This window comes from Dendropsophus ebraccatus, chromosome 12 (assembly GCF_027789765.1).
Source record: "Dendropsophus ebraccatus isolate aDenEbr1 chromosome 12, aDenEbr1.pat, whole genome shotgun sequence".
Lineage (NCBI taxonomy): Eukaryota > Metazoa > Chordata > Amphibia > Anura > Hylidae > Dendropsophus > Dendropsophus ebraccatus.
In genome coordinates this window covers 29,978,523-29,999,085 of record NC_091465.1, presented here as the reverse complement: position 1 = coordinate 29,999,085, position 20,563 = coordinate 29,978,523, and the positions used below count along the sequence as shown (strand labels likewise).

Below are 20,563 nucleotides of genomic sequence, written 5' to 3'. Positions count from 1 at the left end.
ATCTCCGAACAATCATCCAGGCATCAAAGGCAAACTGACACAGCACTGCTACATCTAGAGCCCCAACTATACAGCTCTCAGTGATGGGAATACATCCAGTGTCTGACCTCCAGCTGAACAGGACAGAATTAAATGATTGGCTGTCAGATGATGCTCCGCCCCAATGTCCTTTTCAGCTGGATGTCAGTAACAGAATACACATCCTCAGTAAGTAACCTGTTCTGGGAGCCATATAGTGGAAGTGTATAGCACTCACCAATTTAACCCTTATGGGCATAGATAGCACAGACACAAAGTATTGTTTAAATTGTAACTGTCATTTAAAGGTCACTTTTCAACAATCACCAATAGTACAAGCGATTTTAAACTCTGTAGTAGGTTTTATTAGGCAAGAGTTTCCTTCTGTACTCAAAAAGCTGTTTTCCTAGCTCCCCCCTCACTTCAGAAGAAGCAGGATTTCTGTGTCCATTATGTTCCGCTGTGAAGCGCTGCACAGCACATCATCCTGCAATCTTACCTCACCTACTTACCAGACCACCACTGAGCAGTCTGGCCCATGAATCCAGCGGTTTATGTGCCCAGATTGTATCCAAACCGCATGGCTGTTTTTCTCCTCTTCCTGCTCACTCATCCCCTCGGCACCTACCCCCTCCATAGGTTAGAATAGACTCAGCAAACCAGGCTTTGCCTGATAATGCACAGATAAGAAATGAGGGGGAAAAGGGGGGCTGGGAAACAGCTATTTGAGTACAGAAATAGGCTTTTTGCCTAATAAACCCCATCACAGGGTTTCTTAAAATTGCTTGTACTATTGATTTCTGCAAAATTATTTTATAAGACAGTTACACTTTAAAAAGGTATAAACTGGAACCTGGATATATAAGGTTTCTTATTCAGAAACAACAAATTGCATTCATAAACCTTGGTCTCTGATACAAGCAAAAAAGAGTCTCAGACAAGACAATCACAAAGATGGGGGTTAGTTACCATTTCCTATTCTCATCCTGTGGTTCTTTTTTGTTACTATCCCTAGGTAATGGCAGCAGACATTGCCCAGCCATAATAAATCCAAAGGAAATATCATCTCCACCCCTGGCTGTCTGTAGTCAATGGAGGTGCTGCCTCATGCTAATAGCTACTGTACTTTAGGGGAAATCATATTTAAAGCAATTCTCCATTTTTACGAAAACAATATTTGACATGAACTCTATATCACATATTAAGCAAATCTATAAATGTTTCCTTTGCTTATGGACTAATTTAGCATTGTGCCCAGAATATTTAAAAAAATATCCACAATTTCACCATATTTGATTAGTATAGCAATGCATCCCTTCAATAATGGATGCTGAGGTATGCTGCCACAAACTGCCTGCAACATTTGCTTTTATTGGCCCAAACTAATGGGGCTGCTGCCAGTACACAATAATGTATGTCAGCGTCCAGACGGGATGCCACAGTATACCAGTCACCGATTGAGAAATTGTGATGAGAATGCAGCCTTATGGTGCGTTTACACAGAGATTTATCTGACAGATTTTTGAAGCCAAAGCCAGGAACAGACTATAAGCAGAGAACAGGTGATAAAACAAAGACTGAGATTTCTGCTCTTCTCAAATCCATTCCTGGCTTTGGCTTCAAAAATCTGTCAGATAAATCTCGCCGTGTATTAGACCATTACACCATAAGGGTGCGTTCACACCTACAGGATCTGCAGCAGATTTGATGCGGTGTTCAGTTATTTAAATGAAATCTGCTGCGGATCCGGTAAGTGTGAACGTACCCTTAGGGTATATTCACACACAGTAATTCTCGCGGAATACTGTGTGCAATCCTTCGCTCGCTCCCACCTAAATTTTCGCCTGTCACATAGGCTCCATTATATGCTACGGCGGATTCTGTCGTCCGCCCAAAGAAATGACAAGACAATTCTTTGGGTGGACAGGGGAATCCGCCGAAGCACATAATAGTGCCTATGGAGCTGGCAGAGAGTGCAGCGGGAGCGTGCAGGGTTGAGCAGCAGATTTCGCAGGGAGTATTCCGTGAGAATTACTTCATGTGCATATACCCTTAGAAAGATATTTTTACAGTATGGGCAGCCTACAATCACTGCCAAGGTACAAGGTGGAAGGAGCAGTAGTACGTGCAGCTTCCCAAATTAATCTATTTAACATATACATTTTTATCCTTGTTAAGAGTATAAAACGTATAGGCTAAAAGAAATCACAAACACAGCCTAAGAGTTTATCATGCATTATATGAAAGGTAAAGAAATAACCCTTTACATAAGCCGATAGACGTCTAGGTTTTTGGTCACTGAAAAGTTAAATGATTGTCTTCAAGGAATTTTTTACTTCCCCTTTCATCACATGGCAGGTAAAGGGTAATATGGAACTCCACCAGGAGGAGAATAAATCACAGATCTATTCCTAGTCTAATGCAATTTTCCTCATCTCAGATAACCCCCATTAAAGGCTCTGTTCATGCACTGTATAGGAATATGTTCCACTATCCTGTATAGACAAAGTATTAAAACTTTTGCAAAAGGAATATATATAATATATTTTTATTTGCAATGAGTCACTGGCCAACATATGGCGCTGTATGCCTACGGAACAGGATGCGCTGGAGACTTCCACCAGAGACACACATCACGTATTAGACCAGATGTATAGCTCAGATGGAAGCGTAACCAAAGATGTGAACAGATCCTAACACTGCACATGATCGCCCTGTTTCGTACACAAGCCACAGTCGATTATACCAAATACCTTTATACATGTCCCTATAGACAGGTAAAGACGCCATCTGCATTTTAACTAGTCCTGGAGGACTGTGCTATGGAGATTTTCCCAGTGTCTTCCACAATGTTAGTCATGCTCACGTTACAATCACCCAATAAACAACTAGTTCTCATATAGGACAATGTACACGGATCCTGCTGTGAATCACTCACTGACTGATCTCTAGCAAAACCTTGTTGTCTTCATCCAAGTTCCAAGATGTCATCCGACAATGGACACACACAAAACCAGGCGGCAGCCAGAAGCCATCATATCCACTCATACACTCAGCGAGATCACGGGCCTGTTCCTAGTAGAAAGCGTTCCAGCTGTGTTCCCACTTTCACCCTTCAGATATTGTGAGACTAAACAAACCCAAATTACTCAGACACAGAAAGCTCTTGCGTCCCGTTTTCTTTCCTGGTTACCAGTAACATCCTGGAATATATTAGCTTTTACAGTGCAGATAAAACTAATGACGGAGATCTCATTGGCTATGGTATGCTGGGCTACTGGTATCATTACCTCCTAATCTGTGTTACACCATATTTTACAGCGCTTACATTCATTTCAAGCGATGCAAGCAAGTTTTGCACTAAGGAAGCTTTACCCCTAATTAGCCAGGGCAGATCCGGCAATGCTAACCGCGAGGGTCCGGTAACTCCAACTCAGGATTGATGTGGAATGAACTAATAATATAGATTCTATCATCATTTCATGGTATAAGGTGGTCACACAACTCAAGCTGCATGAAATGGAAACCATTCGGAAGCTTTTAGACTGGTTCTCCCGCAGTCAGGAACAAAGCAGTAAGTAGTGTGTACTGCTACTAATATGCTAAAGAACCACCTTGAAGATTGACGATGTGATTGCGAAGGTGGTTTTCCAAACAAAGAATGTTTTGTTTTTTTAAATGCAGGGGGCATACTCATCTCTGCCCTTCCAATGAAGTGTCCTCTGTGCAGGAAATGTCCCCTTAGGCAATCACTAGCTGAAGTGGGCCGCCCTGTGATCAGGGCCCTGGGAGATGTCAGAATGACAGCTGCAGGGGAACTAGGGGAAGGTGAGTATATTTAACATGCCCCACTGCTTTTTTTATTTTATTATTTCATCATTTCTTATGTCTGGAAAAACCCTTTAAATTTTAGAGAATTGTACTAATTTTAAGCCCAGCTTAATCAGATGCAGCCCTTCAGCAGACACAACTCTCACTGCACAGAAAGCTACAGTGGTCTATATTCCACTGACACATCTGAAGAAAAAGGTCTCTGCTATCGGATTCCACCTGTAAATGGAGCGGTTTCTAGACTAAAAAAATAGTGATATGCCTATTGTATCAGTGTATGTGCACCAAAAGAAAACTTAGGCCTCAATGGGGTTTTTGTATGCCCTACGGACAGTTTTTTTTTTTTCTGCTGAAGCAATAAAGATCTTCAGAAGGGAAAAGAAATTGGGCTTCTTTCCTTGACCTGAATTTGGTAAATATGACCCCTTAACACCAAGATTGGAGATACCGGAACCACTGCTGCTACAGCAAATCCAACACATCTAGGTAAATGGGAACAGGCTGCTCAGTATGGTTTCCTTTAGACATTTTCTTTTAACGTTTTTTTTTTCCTTTTTAAAACATTTTTAATAGCTCTCAGGCTCGCTCCACATTCTGGAAGATAATCCCGGTCTCCCAAGTCCTTCTTCTCCCCCCATTTAAAATGGTTGCTTTTATTTACCAGGAAAGTGGACTGGAACACATGTCCCGTTTTCAGCCACGCCCGGCCAAGACTTAGAGTTACAGCAGCAGTCTATTAAAAACACATAACATCGTAAGATGCCTCCATCACATATAAGAAACACAGATGGATTTTGATCCTGCCAATATACCGGATTGATTCTGCCGTAGTAACCTCTTCATGTATTCCTAATAAGAATGATTACAACTCTGAAGTGGGCACATCATGACATGGTCTTCTTAGGGCAACAACAAAAGCTAAAAAGAACTGTACTGGGATAAAGCCTGGCACTAAAGTTATAACACTAATGTTTTACCAAGACACCGCATGTCCATCAAACACTAATGGATATCAACAACTCCAGACAGCATTGTCAAGGATACTGATTTAGATCCCTGTACTCCTATGTGATGTCTTACCAAGAAAACCCAAAAACTTGTCAACTTTCTCCTTAAAGGGCATGTATAGGTCACAAAAACGGATCTTAGTCCCTCCGACATATCTAGCCTTTGACACCTACTGACTCTTTTGCTCAAACCAATAACTCCTAATACTGAACACTATTTGAAGGAAAACAAAAATCCCTGTGCGAAAAAACAGATTCATATCCACAGAAAAATATGACACATTAAGAGGGGAAACACTGGTTACATACGTGAAATAATCACAATGGATGGGGTCTTAGAAACACAGGTAAGAAAAATCTTGGCACAAAAGGCAGACTGCAATAAGGAATCAAGAAAACCTTGACAGTCTGGTTGATAGGGACAAACAGCCTATAGGCTGAAGCCTTTACACAGTGTTGTTAGGCTGCATGTCCATAGCAACCAGTCTGTCTACCAAACTAATCCAATCCTCTGTACTGACAATTTCACTAAAGACTAAAACACATCATCCTTCTCAAGTCTTAAACAAGATGGAAGTATTACCTAGAAATATTTTAATGCAACGTTAAAACACATGTGTGATTTCTATATGACTTCGTTTGGCTTTCTTATATGTTAATGTCTACTAGGAAGTATATAGTGTCATGATGAGGATAGGAGAAACTTGAAATACTGCCTGACCAGAAGTACGCTATATAAACTGTACATGGGTAACGCAGTTTTCCCACCAGAAACGTAAGTAATGAATATCTACAGATTACATAAAATAGGCAACCAGCATGTGAAGGAGGCAAACAGCTCTCTGTGAGTCTCCCTGCCCCCCTGACCCATGACTCACCTTGATGTAATGGGTCCTGCTGATGGAGATGGAGGTGTGAATGTATGTGCGAGTGTTGGTGGTGATGAGGCGTGACGTTGAACATCTGCAGCCGAGCTAATGGGTCATTAGTAAGTGATGCCATGCGCTCTGCGTGTATCCGTTCAGCTGCAAGTCTTTCGGGGTAAGTCATTTCTGGCCGTAGTTGTGGTCCTGCCAGAGCCAGTCTCTCTCTCTCAAGTGGGTTTAAGCCAGGATGAAAAGTAGCAAAAGGATGTGGTCCTGCTGTTGGGGGTAAGGTGAGCGCACCATGTCTCGCAAAATGTTCCATGGGGTTAGCAGCAGGATGAAGTTGGTCAAGCTCAGGTGGTTTCACCTCAAAGCCAGGTTTCATCCTTTCCCGCAGCTCTCGCTCCCGGATTTCACGTTCCCGCAGTTCCCTCTCACGCAATTCCCGTTCACGCATTGTAGGGTCCATATTATACAAGCCTGGCATGTGGTACGCCAGGAGAGGGTCATTGGGGTTAAGGGGAACAAAGAATGGATGGTTACGGTTGGTTGGGGACATGACATGCGGTCGAGCATATTCACTTAGGGTACGCAGAGCAGGTGTATCTGGCCCAATGTAAGGGGGAACAGCAGCTATAGTTGTTGGAGGGGGTTCAAATGATGGCCGAATATGAGCCGGGCCTCCCATCTGTGACTCTCCGAGACGACCTTCATGGGAACTGCAAGCCTTCTGCACAAAGAAAAGGGTAGAAGGGTTGAAAGACTGTGATAAGCTGTTATATTTAAACTTAGAAAGAGTGATGTAAAGTGATATACAAGACATACTGCGGCTCTTTCAGCTTCCCTCTCACGCTCCCTTTCCCTCTCCTTTTCTTTTTCTTTTTCCTTTTCTCGTTCTCTCTCTTCTCTGACCTTTTGCTCTGCTTCCCGCTTTGCTTTTTCAGCAGCTTCTTCCCTCTTCTTTGCCAGTTTGGAGCCACCCAGGGGGATGAAGTAGAGGTCGGTTCTAGCACAGGAGTTGTAACCACGATCCAGGTGCTTGTAGAATCTACAATTTAAAAAAAAAAAAAAAATGTAAACAGTTGTAATCATCGGGATCCCCATGATATACTTTAATACTAAATAAACCACTTATTTAAAGTGGTTGTCCAAGTTAGATACACATGGGCTTTCTACCTTGTTTGATATTGCAGCTCGACTTCACGGACACAAACGTAGAGCTGCAATACCCCAACAAAACCTATGGAGAAGTGTGGCACTGTTGGAAGTAAGCAGTCACGCGTACAAAAAGCAAAGTGCTTATTATAGATAATGTGAAGTACTAAAACATTATCATTATTGCCTTGAAGTTTCCTTAGAAAGAAGACAATTCTTAGTAAAGGACATATTAATCTTACCAGATCTTTTTTTTTTTAAATACTCATTTAAGCATATACATCAGATTACTGTCATTTAAATCCATTTGGCTGACATCTAACCAAAGCGTATGGCCCCTTTATGTATCTCCAGATCATGTCATTCCCAGATCAGTACAAATGACACGAGGAAAAGCACACTGTATACAAACCTCGCAGACTGGCTGGCATGACTGGGACAATCCACCACAGTGGGTTCTGGTGATGGGCTCCGAGGAGGAAGTGGAGGACTTTCAGGTTCATCAATTTCATCAGGTACCTCTTCTTTAATCTGGATTGGTGGCAGAGGTGGTGGGTTGGGGGATGGAGATACCACAGGAATGCAGACACCAGGGGTTCCAGCAGAGGTTGCAACAGATGACGTTGACTGAAGACTTGGAGATGCTGATGGTAAGGAGGATGGGGTAGGAGCGGGAGCACACGTTGGAGGAGTTATAGATGGTGGGCCTCCGGGTATGAAAGAGTGTTGGGAAAAAGATGGCTGAGGAGGTATAGGATGAAGCCCTGATTGAGGGTGCCCCGGTGTTTGGGTAAGGCTTTGGCTTTGAGTCAAGACTGGTGGTTGTGCTGCTGTTGCCTGAAGTTGCTGGCTCTGAGGCATAAGCTGCAGAGGAGGAGGATGAGCAGAGGGAGGATGATGGGCAGGCAGTGAACTAAGTGGCTTAAGGGCAGGAGGAGGTGGCAAGTTGGAATTCAAAGAAAATGGAGAAGGTCCTTGTAAATGGGGAGGATGTTTATGGGACTGTGTAGGAGTCTGAGGAATAGGAGTAGTGGGAGGAGGTTTAATATGGGGCATGGTAATGGGTGCTGGGGGCAAAGGCTGCTCGCGGGGAGGCTGAGGTGGTGTCTGTAGCGGAGGCTGAGCATTTGGTGGTCCCTGAGTATTATGAGGGAAATTATGAGATGGGGTTTGTGGCACTGGAGAGACCTGAGCAGGGCAGGGCTGAGGTGGCGAGGAACCTGGATACTGTAATACAGGTTGTGGCGGGATGTTGTGTGGGAGAGAGGCTACTGGGCCATGATGAGGAGACTGTGGGTGGATTTGTGCGGGGACTGGAGGCTGAGGCTCTCCTTGTGACCCAACAAGGGGCTGTATTGCTGGATGTGGAGAAGGAAGTCTTTGAGGATGTAAAACTGGTGCCTGAACAATAGACAGTGATGGGGGCTGAGGGGGCTGGGAAGGAGGTAGTGATGGAGATGGTGATACTTGAGCAGGAGAAATGCTGTGAGGTGGTGGGGCGACTGGTGGAAGAGGTGCTGGCGACACAGCAGGTGGCACCATTGCTGGAGCTCCATTTGGTGGCTGTAACACCTGCTGCTGGGCAGAAGAGTCTGAGTCACTCTCATTATCTTGAGGGCTTGGAATGCTGGGAGATGTGCTTCGATTATCCTGGTCAATGTCTTTAGGATCACTGCTGCCCTCGTCATTAACACTACGACTGTCCGAGCTCTCTCCTTCACCCTCTCCTTCGCCTTCACCCTCTCCTTCTCCTTCTGATGGAGAATTTGGCCGACTAATCTCCTATTTTAACATAAATAAGGCACAAATTAGAGCGCAGCTTATGAAACACCTATATAACATACAATGAGAACTGATTGTTTACCATGAAATACATTTACCACCTATACACAGGATTCTTGGGGACCCTACAATAAAGTATTAAAGGTTTGCTGCTCTGACTTACTTGTGTTTTGGATTTCTTTGCTGTGGCCCTGTCTGTCTCCTCGGTGTCAGATGCTGGCTTCTCTCTCTGACGTTTGGCACTTTTCATCGGGGAGGTGGGTTCTTCTTTAATCTTCTGCAGTAGAAGAGAAACGCATTAAACAAGTGACACACAACTGAGGCATATCATGCTTTGTAAATCTGCTGCCATATGGGCCTGTAATCTAGAGGCCACTGAAGCTGCAGACCCCGGCCTACTTCAAACAAATGACACTGAATTAACAATGCAATCTGACTGCCTAATTGCCGCTTGCCTTTGATGGCTTCTTCAGGGACTCTGCTTTGCTGTCATTGCTGGACGTGCTGGCAGCACTTGGAGAATTTCGGCCACTGGAACGGATGTCTTCATTTATAGGGGAGACTCTGCCGTCTGGACTGGCAGTCTGCTTCTTGCGCCCACTGCGTAATGTAGACATCTATTTGGCAGAAGAAATAGTCACATGAAACAGGATAGATTGAAAAATTATGTTCAGGAAAGTGGAATGAGTTATTGTCTAAGCATGTCATGTGTTTGTGAGTCATGTACAATATAGAGGATAATGCAGCAGTACTTTCTGCAGTTATGTAAAACAACTAAACCCTGTGATTGTCATGGGTCCTGCTGCCTTGAAAAAGAAACCCAGCCGATGGCTGATATCACAGCAGGGAGATGCGGCCACCGCTACAGGAGAGATGTAGTATTACATAGTTCAAATTTATATCAATGGCTGATCACCTAGTACATGGCAGAGCACCAGCAAATTCTTATACACCATACTGTTTGGGCAGATCTCGCTTTACAGTGTCCAGAAAACCTAAGAGAAAACTCTTTTAAAGGTAATTTGCTGTCTAGGGGCTACAAGGCAAAACTTGGTGAAGACATTACCCAGCATGTGGGTTGGGAATGTATCAAGCTGCAACTCTATCCACCAGAATAATATAGTAGGAACGCAATTTGCTTAAAAGGGGTAATTTTATATGTCCCTAAAGCCCTTAGTGCGACCTCATCAGATCCCCCATCCATCACTCTTCTTCAGAGATGGACCCAATCTCTGCAGTGAGGACCCACTCAGCTAATCCTTGACTAAGGGAGAACACTATTCGAGCTAGTGGGCTGCTGAGTAGACCATCACTGCAGAGAGGAGTCTGTTTGGGAAGTAGGAAGCAGAGTGATTGGCGGGGGATTGGATGATGTCACAATGGGAGCTGTGGAGGACAAAGAGAGGCGAGTATGCCTTTTTATTTACATTGGCCCCCAACAACACATAAAAAAAATGGATATGCCTGAAATATCCCTTTAATATTTTATCAAAGGCTGTATCCAGAGCAGAATTCAGTGCTGTATTGAACACATAGTAAATAAGCAATATTGACATACCGAGCCCCTGGTCCTGCGAGTTCTCATGCTATGTTTTCCATTAAGACCATCTTCTTCCTCTTTTACAGGTTTGAACATAAATGGTGGTGGGTCCACAGGCTTTTCAATAGGTGGCAGCTCCCCGTATTTCTTAAAATGGATCCTGCAGTCTGTGCACAGGAGAATGTTTTCCCTGCCCCCGTGGTGCCAGTCCTTAGAAGCTGTAGTGAGAGCACATACGTTACGTAACATTAGCTGAAGCTGCCAAACACAGATTCTGGGTATCAATAAGATGCCCTTGACACATGTGTAAGTCACTGATAGAGATTACATACTGGTGGTAAAGCAGTGGCGACAAGCATAACCCTTTAACTCCTGCTCGCTGTCTTCACTATCGAAATCATCTTCGCTGGCTGAGCTCAGGTCCACTGAATAGAGAAAAAAAGACAAAAATAATACTTGTTACTGCTTGTGAATGAACTAGAATTAAAATAATACAAAATGAGAACCAATAGTCATCTGTTTATCACTGGCACTGTGTTTTAAATCAGAGAAGCATCAGCAAAGAGCAAGACACAGACCTTCATAAGCATAAAGTGCGCTAAAACTAACAGCACTGAAAGCTAGTGCAGGGGGACAGACCCCCCCCCCCCCCCAAAATAGTTGACACAGAGGCTCCACATGCTTAATGACAGCAGACATTGTTGCAAGAGGTTATGGACACCTTTGAATGCATTTTTCTTTAACTTTTGCTCAACATACAAAAAAAAAAAAAAAAAAAATCTCTATAGGTCTGTATTAAAAAATTTGACGCAGTTTCTCTTCTACAGCTTCTTGGTTTCCACATGTATTTGTAACCAGTTACGCTGTTTCTGACAGGCAGTCTCAGGCCTTCATCTTTCCTCCCCTGAACAGTCTTCTAGACTGATATACGTAATATAAACCGATATACGCAATATATGTAAAAACAGTGAGGCTGTAGAAGAGAAACTAAGCAAAATTAAGAAAGTCCTATGAAGAAAATATTTTAGTACCATAATGAGTACAAAGCAAGAATGCATTTATAAAAAGGTGTCCATAGCCTAAATTCTATTTAGTGCAACTTTCATTGGCTGCACCACAAGTAACATGCAGCTACCATAAAGGGATGTTTAAATCATAATGGAGAGACACAGAGAGCTAAGCAGCCTGCAATGTCTTGACGTTTGTGCACCTTTAGCTTGCACGCTTTGCAGTCATGTGACGGCTGATCAGCTCACAAGTTCAACAGTGTAAAGCTAACAGACTGGGTGCATTATCAGAGGTATCACAATTCAGGTTCAGTCCTGTTTCTTTGTGTAAACATCTACAGCGCTGAACGTGATCTCCAAACACAGACTGAGGGTAAAACGCCTGCTTGGCTTGTCACTGAATGTACTCACAGAACTCGCTGGAAGGAGGCCGGGATGGTGTGTTTACAGGTGTGGTAGCGGTGCGGGTTTTGATCCGGCGGAAAACAGCCTGTCTGCGATGTCTGCGGTGGGCACGAGAGCTGGCTGCCTCAGGAGTTTTCTTCCAGTAGTAATAAAAGGTGATAAGTTCTCCCTGGAAGAAGCAATAAACAGCTTCCCTCAGTATAGTCAAACAGGCGGCTTATTATCTCATTACAGATGAGGTGGTAAAATTCAAAGCAGAAAATCCCTTCATCTGATCTTGCGGTAACGTCCCTAAACCACACAACCAGTTAAGTCACATTAATGACGTGTGGGTAAGCCATCCATACAAGAGCATCTTCATGCTCAGCCCTTGCCACTTGAGTGGACTGGGTCAGTTCCTGCACAGTCTCCCGTCATTTGCAGCTTTGTAGGTCATTCTCTGGGTTTGTATGCACTTCCCAGTACAAAACCATAAACCTATTTAACCATAACCCATAATCAATGTAATATACATGCATGCAGCAAAAACAAGAAAAAAATACTTTGCTAAGAACATAGTAAAGTTTTACAAACATATTTCAGGCACAGGTCCTAAAATGCTGAGCTTATAATAAGTGCTGCTAAAGTCACTCACAAAAAAGATAACTGGAGGTTCTCAGTATCAGAGCTTCCATGAACCCTGATGGCTATAAGGAATCTGAACATAAGGCATATAAACATAACAACTGCATAGAGAGATAAAAAGAACCACTATGGACAAGCGCAGCACCAGGAAAAACAGACATCAAACTCTACAGCCATAAAACCTTAAACTTTACCTGCCGACATACACCGAACAGGTGAGAGGAAGCTGCCTGCCAATCTGCTTGTGCTCCGAGACCTATTCCTTTCATTTCCTTATTGAGTGAACAATGTGTACTACCTGCGCGGCAGTGTGTACAGGGAGGTGCCCGGCTGTGCTATGGGCTGCTTATCAGACGGATCACACCTACAGAGCATAGTTCAACCTTCCCAGTGCTGTACCAGGCTTCACAGCGTGAAAGCAAACAGAGAAGGAAAGCTGGCGCTCAGGTATCAGATTTCCTTAAAGGACCCGTAATGTGAGGACCAGTAATGTGAGAATTTAAAAATTTGCCAGGAGGCAGGTGGGGGGACATAGTAAACAAGTATTACTTGTAGTACTTAACTCTGCCTGTGCCCCCCGATGTGCCGCATTACAGGCTCCACGATCCTGGACGGAACTCTTTTCCCCCAAATTCCAATGTCGTCACCACTCAGGGGTAGAAATGCCTGACACAGCTGATGGACTGCCCACTCAGTCAATCAGTGACTGCAGTGGTGTCCCTCCCCAGTAACTGGTTGGCTGAGCAGGCAATCCATCAGCCAAGTTGTGACATCACTAGCGGTGGACTTATGGGGCTTGGCAACGCTTCGGGGGCAAGGGGAGACATAAGTTAAGCTTGTTTATTATGTTGACCTGACTGCTAGACTGCTGACTCGCTGGACTTCACCTTTAAAGTGCTAAAACTTAGATGCAAGCAATGCGTCAGTTTAGTATTAGTTAAAGCTGACCATTAGGATGACAGCTCTAGAGAATAAAGGAGAGGATGCACAGCAGGGCCGCAATAAGCATTTAATAATTATCATTGCTGCATACAGGGGGCAGACTTTCCAATTCTTTTTTTCATACATCAGACATAAGCCGACAAGCACACGTCTTCCAAGGCCGCCCTTGATACAAGGCATTCCATGACAGTCCCACTAGCTTCTACAAAGGGCTGTAATAGATGTACAAGCCTGCATGATTTACTAACACCCTGCCCGATCACCCCTGCCGCTTAGTCCTCTGATGAAATATTCATACGGTGCCGTCACGCTCTCAGTCCCCGCAGCAGCTCTGTTAATTAAGCACAAATCACCTCCCGGCAGTGACAGGAACCTCAGCCCTTCAAGGCCCTTTTTATCCCCAGCTCACAGGATCACCTTCTGGTGCAATTTCCCTTCAAGCCAAAGTAAAAGAAAATAAATAATGGCAGCTAGATGCCAATAGGTGTGGTTGTCAGAAGCCAAGTGCCCCCAGCTTGACTAATCTCTCCTGAACCAGCAAATTCTGCAAAGGGAAGACATGATGGACAAATAGTAATAGTGCAGGTAAAAAGCTCTTCACTAAAAGATTTTTCTATAAACCCTATGTAACATTCTACACCTTGGTTATTATGACCCTATGGATGATCACTGAATGGACACCCTTCGTAGCCCGGAGTCGGGCGGTTAAATTTATGGCTATGGGCTGAACATCTCTCTGTGTAAATAGATGTGTGGCTGATAGCAATAAATTTAAATTGTTGCATGCGCAATGCAGTGATTGTTCGTGCGAACTGGCCATACGAATTATCATGCCATCTAAAAGGCACTGCAAATAAGCGCTGATCTCGATAATTGGCACTCGCTTGTGTCCTAACATGACCCCATATCGAGCCATGTTAAAGGACCCTTACAAATAGCTTGGATCAAGGCTGATGCTGCTCTGATCACAGGACTACAGGCAGGAGGCAGCTTGTCACTCCCCTATGTGGGTAAGATATTCTGATCCAACCACACATGCCGTTTTCGTGCCAGTTTTTAGGGCCAAAAGACAGGATTGGATTTTGCATTTTGAAATAAAAAAGAAAGACTTCTCCTTCCTGCTGCATCTACTTCTGGTAAAAACACACACAAAAAAAAAAAACTCTCACAAATCGCAAGGGTGTTTCCACTTTTGAAGTTTTCCTGTCATTTGGAAAAACCTAAAGGGGAACTCTGGTTAAGAAAAAAGTAACCCTGTTCATTCCCCACCCATAATCTAAGCTTGTTTGTAATAGGTTTGTATTACATAAAATGGTCTGAAGCTGCTGAAAATCCTCACTGCCTGGTCCACTCTGTCCTCCCCCTCCCATCTGATCTCTGTGTCTTCTGGTACCAGGCAAGCTGTAACACCACTGACATCACACAGTGATTACCCGGCCAAGGGGCATGAAAACAAAAGTGTCTTCTGAGTAGTATAGGGGAAAGGAGACACTGTTGTTTCATCTCTCTCTCCAGTTTTCTAATCTATTTACATGAATAGAGAGGCATTTGTGAATTTTGTTTTTTCTTTATGGGATTGCTGGAGTTTCCCTTAAAGATTGTGCAGCTGAGCACTTCGCTCCCAGGACAGCTGCTCTATCTTGCATGGTCCACAGAAAACCTGTCTCCTGCAGTGGAATAGTGCCCACATCTCCCGAAACTATATCAGTTTTGGTCAGGACTCCCAAACAAACTGGTAAAAAAAAATTGCTGTGTCCTTGGAGATTAAAAATTGTGTTCCTTATAATATAATTCTAGAGCATCTCTCCTTAGAGCTCAGCATTGTGTAGGTCCTCTTTTTATTTCTCCAAGAAATGCAAAAATAAGTTGACTAATATGTTTACATGGTATGTCCCAATTACGCTGCCAATATCTAATCAAGTTATATTTTAAATTGTGATACCCCTACTGTAAGTTGTTCAATATCTAATCAATGCTGACAGCTAGAAACAGGCCCGGACTGGTAATCTGGCAAGCCGGGCAAATGCCCGCTGGGCTGGCCAGATTACCAGTCCGTGGGCCGCCCGGGCTGCATCAAAAAAAAAAAATCACCGCCGCGGCCCGTTTCTCTTCCCCGTCCGCTTCTGCCCGCTCCGGTCACCGCAGTCCGCTAGGTCCGCCTCCTGTCACCGGATCACAGCCTCTGCCCCCTCCGGTCACCTTAGCCCGCTCGGCCCGCCCCTGACATGCGGCGCTAATCCAATCAACGTGGGGCCGCTGCGGCCGGCCGTGGAACGCGTGTTACGTGCACCGCAGCGGCCCCACGCTGCTCTACGTTGATTGGATTAGCGGCGCACGTCAGGGGCGGGCCGAGCGGGCTAAGGTGACTGTAGCGGGCAGAGGCTGTGATCCGGTGACAGAAGGCGGGCCGAGCGGGCTGCGGTGACCGGAGCGGGCAGAGGCGGGCTCCGGTGACAGGATGCGGACCGAGCGGGCTGCGGTGACCGAGGCGGGCTCCGGTGACAGGAGGCGGACCGAGCGGGCTGTGGTGATAGGAGGTAACAGGAGCGGGCTGCAGAGACCAGGGGCCATCTATAAAGGAGGGGGGAGAAGAGAGAGGGGGGCCATCTATAAAGTAGGGGGGAGAAGAGAGAGGGGGCCATCTATAAAGGAGGGGGGAAAAGAGAGAGGGGGCCATCTATAAAGGAGGGGGGAGAAGAGAGAGGGGGCCATCTATAAAGGAGGGGGGAGAAGAGAGAGGGGGCCATCTATAAAGGAGGGGGGAGAAGAGAGAGGGGGCCATCTATAAAGGAGGGGGGAGAAGAGAGAGGGGGCCATCAATAAAGGAGGGGGGAGAAGAGAGAGGGGGGCATCTATAACAGAGGGGGGCATCTATAAGGGAGGGGGAGAAGAGAGAGGGGGCCATCTATAAAGGAGGGGGGAGAAGAGAGAGGGGGCCATCTATAAAGTAGGGGGGAGAAGAGAGGGGGGCCATCTATAAAGGAGGGGGGAGAAGAGAGAGGGGGCCATCTATAAAGGAGGGGGGAGAAGAGAGAGGGGGCCATCTATAAAGGAGGGGGGAGAAGAGAGAGGGGGCCATCTATAAAGGAGGGGGGAGAAGAGAGAGGGGGCCATCTATAAAGGAGGGGGGAGAAGAGAGAGGGGGCCATCTATAAAGGAGGGGGGAGAAGAGAGGGGGGCATCTATAACGGAGGGGGAGAAGAGAGAGGGGGCCATCTATAAAGGAGGGGGGAGAAGAGAGAAGGGGCCATCTATAAAGGAGGGGGGAGAAGAGAGAGGGGGCCATCTATAAATGAGGGGGGAGAAGGGAGAGGGGGCATCTATAACAGAGGGGGCCATCTATAAGAGGGGGGATAAGAGAGGGGGCCATCTATAAGGAGGCTACATAGAGGGATGCATATACAATAAGGGGGTCACATAAAGTCAGCCTACCCACTAAATGAGGGTGTAAAGGGTACAGTACAGATGTGCAGTTAGTATAGAGATGAGGATGGTGTCAGAGTGAGGAGCCTAATATGTCTGTCTGCGGTGACATTAGTCAGTATGCGGTGGTATTAGTCAGTATGCGGTGGTATTAGTCAGTGTGTGGTGGTATTAGTATGTGGAGGTGTCAGTCAGTATGCTGTGGTATTAGTTAGTATGTGGTGGTATTAGTTAGTATGCGGTGACATTAGTCAGTATGCGGTGGTATTAGTCAGTATGCAGTGGTATTAGTCAGTATGCGGTGGTATTAGTCAGTATGTGGTGGTATTAGTTAGTATGTGGTTGTATTAGTCAGTATGCGGTTGCATTAGTCAGTATGCGGTGGTATTAATCAGTATGTGGTGGTATTAGTCAGTGTGTGGTGGTATTAGTCAGTATGTGGTGGTGGTGTTAAACTGAGCACAGTGACCGGGCCAGAAGCAGTCTGTCTCTGTACACTGTGTAGTGGTGATGACCTGTAACTGCAGCTCAGCTACATAGTACAGAGACAGAAGCTTCTGACCCCATTTACTGTGTTATTATCTGTAATTCCAGTCATGGCCGTGATGATACATGTAGCCGTGCTGCACTCACGACATCCTCTCATAACTTATCACCGCACGGTGAGTGGGCCTGTGTGCTCGGAAATGCCAGGGCTGATTTTTAGTCCCAGTCCGGCCCTGGCTAGAAATGAGCGCAACGCTCATCTAAGCGAAGCAAAGGGCTTTGTTTGATCTGCGTTGCAATAGAGTCGCCAGCCTTTCAGTGCTGCTCCACTCCCTGCTGCTCCAGCCTGGGTGCCAGGGAAAAGCTGTATCCAATTCTAGCAAACTGGGAGAAGTTTCCCAGGATTGGATCCAGCTTTTCCCAGCATCCTGGGAAGAGTGGCAGGGAGCGGATATTTAAGAAATATTTAAAGAAATGTTTTGGGGCATTAAGTATGACAACCGTGTTTGGCATGGTTCCAGGTACTCTAAAATATTTAGCTTCCTCTGCTCTTGCAGCAGACATCAGCAGGGAGGAAGTAAAGGGCTGTAGCAATCTCACCCCATACTGAAATTACTTCAGTCAAGATTAGATGCTTGAATTTACCCAATAAGATGCATATACTAAGTGGCTTTAAATGCTTTGGAGGTATATTTTAAATAAGCCACATATATATGTATATCTGGTCTTTGGCACACATACAGACTAAACAGGCACCAGCAGGCGGCATCGAGACAACTGGGTGGGTGCAGTGAATTATGTGAGACATGTCATATTTCTGAACTGTTATACCAGGGCACAACATCTGCTACAAGGTTGCATGGAAAACATTTCTATCGGCTCAGCTGTCATGTCTAGAAAACAATAAAGCCTAAAGGGATGATTGCTATTAAAGTTCCTGCCAGCCATGGGCAATCCAGGAGGTACAGGAAGATACTAAGGGGTTATACATTTTTATCTTATACAATTCTATTTAATCCCAAGAAAGAGGGGGGGATACTTTTGCATTTTACCTGTATCCAATTCTAATAATAAAAGCAGGTATAGTATGACTGTAACATATGAGAGAGGAGCTCTTGGCGGCCATTATATTCATCTGATTCACCCTCTGTCCGGGAGAACAGTGGATGACAATATCTGCAGAGGCAGATCCAATCCAAAGCCTTAAATGAGCTAGAGAAATGTAGGCCTCAAGGGGGTGGTAAGAGCCAAGGTTTCTATTGCTCACATATAACCCTTTCAGCACAAGCAGGATACACTAATACTTTGCTGTGATGTCCCTATGATACAGATTCATTACAATAGTAAGCCAAAGGCTTATTCTTACAGCGAATCCGTGTAGCTCAGAAAGCACAAAGATGGATCAGCCTCGCTCTACAGGGCCATCTGCCCTCCCCTAGACGCCAATACCACTGGAGCTTCAGACCTCATCCACTTAATGAGATTAGAGAATAATCTGCACAAGTGCATAGCACACGGCTCTATGTATTACAATGTGCATAGAAGACATCAGTCATAGCTTCCAGACCCAATGTTAGGATGTCAAATAGAAGTGAACCAGGCAGAAGCTGATGGGACATAAAGGTGAGCATTATCTAGCTACGACACCGGCATCGTCCCATCAGCCAGTAATGCATGAAAGACAATGATTTCCTGCAGAACAGGAGCCAAGCACAATGAGGCAAATAAAATGGTGGATTCCACCTTGAGTTGTGGGCCAGGAGATAGATTTAAGAGCTGGAATAAAATAGTGCATTAATAAAAAATACTGCACAATGCTCTGAAGTCAGGACCAGGGATGAGCAAAACTACATTAAGTTCAAGTTCGCAAAATCCCGAAGGTTCAGCATTTGCCTTCTGGTAGCTGGAGGAGTTGGATGCAGCCCTAGGACTTCATCCATCATCTCCAGGCACCGGGAGTCAAATGCCGGACGTTTAGATTTCACAAACCCGAACATACTGTAGTTTCACTCATCACCACTCAAGGCCTTTGCTCTTCTATCATCTTGGTTGACATTCTTTCTCCTATGAATGTTAGGCCCCTATTACATGGCCCGAAGGGGTTGGCCACTTTATAGTAAAATTGTAGTATAAGTGAGTGTATTCACATTACTGACAGCAGCTCCCTGTGTACCTCATGGAGCTTAAATCAGACTCCCCTTCTCCAGGCTGAGCTGCCCTGCTCTGTGGAAAGTCTGTCCATAAGATGGCCGACATGGAGGAGCATGTGACCATGGCCTGCCCCCAGTGTCCTCTATAGGAATATACAGGCTGAGTGGAGGACACTTAGGGGCAGGGCTCACCACAGAGCAGGGCAGTACACTGAGAAATTTTACTATAAAGCACACTGAACAATTTTACTATAATTTTGCTATACAGCAAGCGAGCACAGACCTCATTGCCCCACCTTTTACCAGCAAGAGGGTAAGAGTGTGTGTGTGTGTGTGGGGGGGGGGGGGGGCAGCCCATAGGAGATCAAGGCGGTCCGCTGCCGCCGATACTGTTACACCGAGCAACATCCACAGATCATTGCTATCATGGTAGTTTGTCTTTCAACATGTTGAAAGCCATTGAAAGACAATGATCAGCCGACATTGTGCATGTCAGCTGATCGTTACCTTTTATTACACAAAGCGATTATCATTCGTAATGGCCTATAATGGGTAAAATACAGGGCCTTTAGTATGGCCCTGTAATAGGGCCTTTAGTATGGCCAAATCCATCTCTGTGCCCTAAAGCTTTTCATCTTTATTGACTGAGTTTTGGACACCTAGCATCATGTTCTTGATACTCAATACGGATAAGCCTGAACATGTCATTTTTCAACTTTCTCAATCTTGTTTTCTTCCCGACAATCGTCAGTGGCAGGACCCCGTATTTCCAGCTCTCTATATGGTGAAATTCTGACAGTAGGAACTGGCTCTAGTGAAAACTGCAGCCTTCCATAGTCAACTGAAGAACACCGCCCCACACTTCAGTCCAGCCCTTCATTTTTCTCATGTCAAATAAGACATTGTACACGACTGATGAATTTACACAGTCTACGGAAGCAAAACGCATGTTATTTTATCTCTGCTTTATGTGATCCTAGATGGATGTTCACTGAATAGACAAGCCATAGGCCGCAATGATATCAGCATCCATGGTTCTGTTTTTTAAGATTTGTATGGGTGTCATACAACAGAACTGTAATACCACATTATGCATGAGCCCTAACAGCAAGTATTGTCCCAGATCCGTACTCTTTAATGTTAGCCTCCAGCTGTTGCAAAACTGTAGGCTGTCAAGCCTTGCTGGGAGTTGTAGTTTTGCAACATCTAGAAAGCCCCCATTCTCGGTTAATAAGAATATTACTCCTGATTTTTTTTTTTTTTTTTTAGCTGTATTTTGCAATTGTTAGTGCCAGGTCACCATGATGACTGCAGCCTACCCATAGTG

General features: G+C 45.0%; 1 protein-coding gene across 7 annotated transcripts in view; it reads right to left on the bottom strand.

Annotated features, from left to right (window-relative positions):
- RERE (arginine-glutamic acid dipeptide repeats) overlaps positions 1 to 20,563 on the bottom strand; it is a 246,486-nt gene that overhangs the window by 4,343 nt on the left and 221,580 nt on the right. For 6 of the 7 annotated variants that reach the window (XM_069948322.1, XM_069948326.1, XM_069948323.1 and 3 more), the window contains 9 exons: positions 11,618 to 11,780; positions 10,532 to 10,624; positions 10,218 to 10,417; positions 9,115 to 9,276; positions 8,823 to 8,936; positions 7,290 to 8,659; positions 6,548 to 6,770; positions 5,735 to 6,452; positions 4,511 to 4,582 (listed from right to left, as the gene is read on the bottom strand). In XM_069948322.1, coding sequence (XP_069804423.1) covers positions 4,511 to 4,582; positions 5,735 to 6,452; positions 6,548 to 6,770; positions 7,290 to 8,659; positions 8,823 to 8,936; positions 9,115 to 9,276; positions 10,218 to 10,417; positions 10,532 to 10,624; positions 11,618 to 11,780 — 3,115 coding nt within the window. The remainder of the gene's footprint in view (positions 1 to 4,510; positions 4,583 to 5,734; positions 6,453 to 6,547; positions 6,771 to 7,289; positions 8,660 to 8,822; positions 8,937 to 9,114; positions 9,277 to 10,217; positions 10,418 to 10,531; positions 10,625 to 11,617; positions 11,781 to 20,563) is intronic. The other variant, XM_069948327.1, reaches the window with a different exon arrangement.